This window comes from Leptosomus discolor, unplaced genomic scaffold, assembly GCF_034619465.1.
Source record: "Leptosomus discolor isolate bLepDis1 unplaced genomic scaffold, bLepDis1.hap2 HAP2_SCAFFOLD_35, whole genome shotgun sequence".
Classification (NCBI taxonomy): domain Eukaryota; kingdom Metazoa; phylum Chordata; class Aves; order Leptosomiformes; family Leptosomidae; genus Leptosomus; species Leptosomus discolor.
This window is the reverse complement of record NW_028237764.1, coordinates 2,498,277-2,501,878: the sequence shown is the minus strand read 5'-3', so window position 1 is coordinate 2,501,878 and position 3,602 is coordinate 2,498,277. Positions and strand designations below refer to the sequence as shown.

The 3,602-nt window shown below is 47.2% G+C and overlaps 1 protein-coding gene across 1 annotated transcript; it reads right to left on the bottom strand.

Annotated features, from left to right (window-relative positions):
• Window positions 1–581: 581 nt before the first annotated feature.
• Window positions 582–1,601, bottom strand: LOC147413015 (olfactory receptor 6E1-like). The gene has a single exon (XM_086480882.1). The coding sequence runs from the start codon at window positions 1,599–1,601 to the stop codon at window positions 582–584; it is 1,020 nt and encodes a 339-aa protein (XP_086337008.1).
• Window positions 1,602–3,602: the final 2,001 nt, after the last annotated feature.

Here is a 3,602-nt window from a genome sequence, read left to right as displayed (position 1 = left end):
GTTTCATGAGAAGACAGAACAGGTTATACTCGTCGGGGTCCTCCCCTAAACTTCCCATAATAAGTCCTGTGCAATCCAAAAATGCTCCTGCCCTGCATCCCAAAAGGTGTCCTCCACCTCCAGGCAACAGTCCCCTTAGCCCAAGTGGCGATCCAGAAAGCTGCTCTCAGTGACTCCTCTTGATGGGTTTCACACCTGGAAACGGGGCTGACAGCTTTCCCAGGGCAGCCCTGGAAGGAGCTGGGACAACTTGTTCATGCCTCAGAAGCCTGTAATTTGGGTTCCCACCTGCCACTGTGCTTCTGTGCTCTTCTTAGTTTGCAGAGAAGGGCTCTTGATTAGCTGGTGGCTCTCCTGGGATGGGTCTGGGAGAGCTGAGGCAGGGTATTAGCTGAGCTACTCCTTCTGCCATTGGTAGTGCTTTCTTTGACTGTACAGATGAGCTTCGTATCACTTAGCCTGACACAATCCCAGAAGAACATCAGCCTCCTGAGGCATCTGTGTTTGGAGGTCACACACATATGCACTGGTATCATTTAAGAGGTGACAGCAGGTCATTGGAATCAGTGTCCAGAAAGGCATCATGACGAGGGGAAAAGCTGTACTGTTGCACGAGCAATGGCTTTATTCAGGGCTAGCATCACAGCCTTGTTTCTAAGGCTGTAGACGAATGGATTTAAGAATGGGTACAGGACGGTGTTCAGCAAAGCTACGATTCTGTTTGTCTCCAAGGAAACGTCTTCGGAAGGACACACGTAGAGAGCAATGCAGCTCCCATATACAATGGCCAAGGTGGTGAGATGGGAAGAACATGTAGTAAAAGCTTTTTTCCTCCCAGAGGCTGCTGGAAGGTGTAGAATACAGAGAAGGATGCCCATGTAAAATGCCAGAGTTAAACATAAGGAACCCAGTACGACAAATGGCAATAAAAAAGAGTCTAGTTTCCAAAACAGGCTGGTGTCAGAGCAGGACAATTTGAACAAGGGGGAGTTGTCACAAAAAAAATGGTGGATCTTGTTGGAGCCACAGAAAGTCAGCATGTGGAGGAGGACCAGACGGTAACTCATGAGTGTGATGCCCGTGACCCAAGCAGCAACAACCAGGCGGATGCAGAGCTGAGGCTTCATGATGGCAGCGTAACACAAAGGCTGGCAGATGGCAACATAGCGATCAAAGGACATGACAACCAGAAGAGCCAACTCTGTGCAGCCCAGGGCAAAATAGAAATAGGATTGGGCAAAGCAGCTGCTTAGGGAGATTCTTCTCCTCCCAGAAGCCAGGATCACAACGAGTTTGATGCTTGTGGAGGATGTAAACCAGATCTCCAGGAAGGACAGGTTGCTGATGAAAAAGTACATGGGGGTTTGCAGGCGGTGATCCATACACACCAGGAAAATGATGGTCATGTTCGCCACCACTGTTGTCAGGTAGACGAGCAGAAGGACCAGAGAGAGAAATAGCTGTAGTTTTTGATCAAGCCCTGAGAAACCCTCTAGGATGAACTCAGTAACTGCAGTTTTGTTTCCTGGTCCCATGCTCAATTTCAGTTCATCCTGGTGAGACAGGGACCTGGCAAAAACCAACTGTGATAATTTCACCATCTGGGTGAATAGTTCTGTCCTTCCTTCTCTGCTGCTTTCCTTTCTTGCAGTCTTCCTATATGACACAGACAGAGACAGTCCTATAAGCATTTCTCCCACCCCAATTTTTCTGTTTCACATTTTAGTGGCAGTCCTCACAGAATTTGTTCTCCCTTATCTACCCTTTCCAAACACTCACAAAGGATTTTTTTCTCCAGATCACATTTTAAAGAGGCTGTTAGCTATTTCACCCCATTCCTGGGTAATCCCAAATTCATTCACTCAGACCTATTGCAAACCTCTGTCACACCTATGTGCCAAACTCTCCTCTTTTATTGCACAAACATTAAACAATCAAAGAAATGAAATCAAATCAAATCTGTATGGTGAAAGCTGTTCTTTCTACTTTTCAATACTTGCCTTTTTGGGCTAGGAATCGCCGACAATATGTTGATTTCAAAATAAATAATATCAAGTATCTTTTCTGTAATCCTCTGCTTTCTTCCATAGCTTCTTGCACTCTGTTTCTTCAGGAAAGGGCAGGGGGGTGACGGGGGGATAAGGACCAAGTCTGACTTGTCTTCCTTAGTACTCTAAATAGCGACTGAAATTTTTTATGGTTCCACACAGTCTCATCTGACATCTGCCTGCACAGAAACGCAGTTATTTCCAAACAGCTGCTCATTGCTATTACCCTCAAATGTCCTGACCTAAAGGCAAAGCAAGGTGCCTAGAAGAGATTTGTAAGCTTTCTTTTGCGTGCCAGTTATAGGCTGGGAGGACCCAGCCTCTAGCGTTTTCTCTTGTCTCCATTGAGTATAGAGGGAGCCTCTGGGAAACAAGTTCTCACAGGCACCTGCAGCACAGTCGGTGACACTCACTGTTCAAGTCTCAAATCTCGGATATACCCAGTTATTATTTTTTAAAATCAAAATACGCATCTAACAGAAGGAAGCATGAGAGAAGTATATACAATAACTACCGATGTTTTCCCCTTCATCTTTACTGTTGTTTTTAGACATAGAAAGGAGCAGAGCAGATGAGACCAGACACAGGATGATTCACAACTCAAGGGGAAGAGAGTGAGGAGAGGAGCTGGTGGGTTTGAAGCAGTGAAACAAAAGTTCTCCACAGGCTGTGCTGTCCCCTCAGGCTCTGTCCCAGGGCAGAATGGGTAGCATTACCCAAGGAGCAAAATGGGAATTTCAGCATAGGGTGGTGCTCCACGTTGGCACGACATTTCAGCTTGGGGCTCAGGCTAGTCTTACATCCCAAATGCCCGACTTGTTCTTTGCCTGTAGTCTGGCACAGGGGAAGCTCTGCACTGGGTTCGCCTGGAAAACTTTCTGAGGTTGAACCACCGGCTGCATTTGAGCAAAAGCTCAAGCTCAGTCACCTCCAGCAGTTTGAGCGTGGTGAATCGGTGAATCAGAGGTGGCCGCCCCAGTGTCCATTTTCTGGGTCAGTTCAAACACTCAAAGGCTGGTGTCTTCTTACTCCATTGGGTGACACCTAAATTATCTAAAATTATTCTTCTCCTGAAGGTACCTCCTTAGGGGAACCTGCAAATTTGCAGACAGATTCTGTTCAGGCCCAGCATCGTCAAACACGCAGCCAGCCTATGCGATAGGGAGTGAAGAAATAGAGGGTATGAAGGCGAAGGATACCCAGGTGAAGAAGGCCTTATTGTGGCTTTGCACAGAGGTTATCCTCGGGATGGTTCCTCTCATGGAGGCATAAACCACAGCAGTCCCTGTGAAGGAGCTCAGCAGCACAGCGGAGGAGAGAGCAACGCTCCTGGTTCATAGTAGCTGGTGCCCATGCGGGCTCCTCTCAGCAAAGGGATGATGCCCCAGAAGAAGCAATCTCTGCATTGGGCACAGAGGGTCGGGTGGCACACAAGATGGTGAGGCTGAGCATGGGCAGAGGAGCCATTCCCCAGCAGGTGAATGTGATAGGTAGAGACACAGACAATTTAAAGTGTCAAAATCCAATGCAAATTTTATTATATTAGCAAGCGAA

Excerpts from the sequence above, each read along its gene's own strand:
- LOC147413015 (XM_086480882.1), bottom strand. The coding sequence starts at position 1,601 with ATGGTGAAATTATCACAGTTGGTTTTTGCCAGGTCCCTGTCTCACCAG.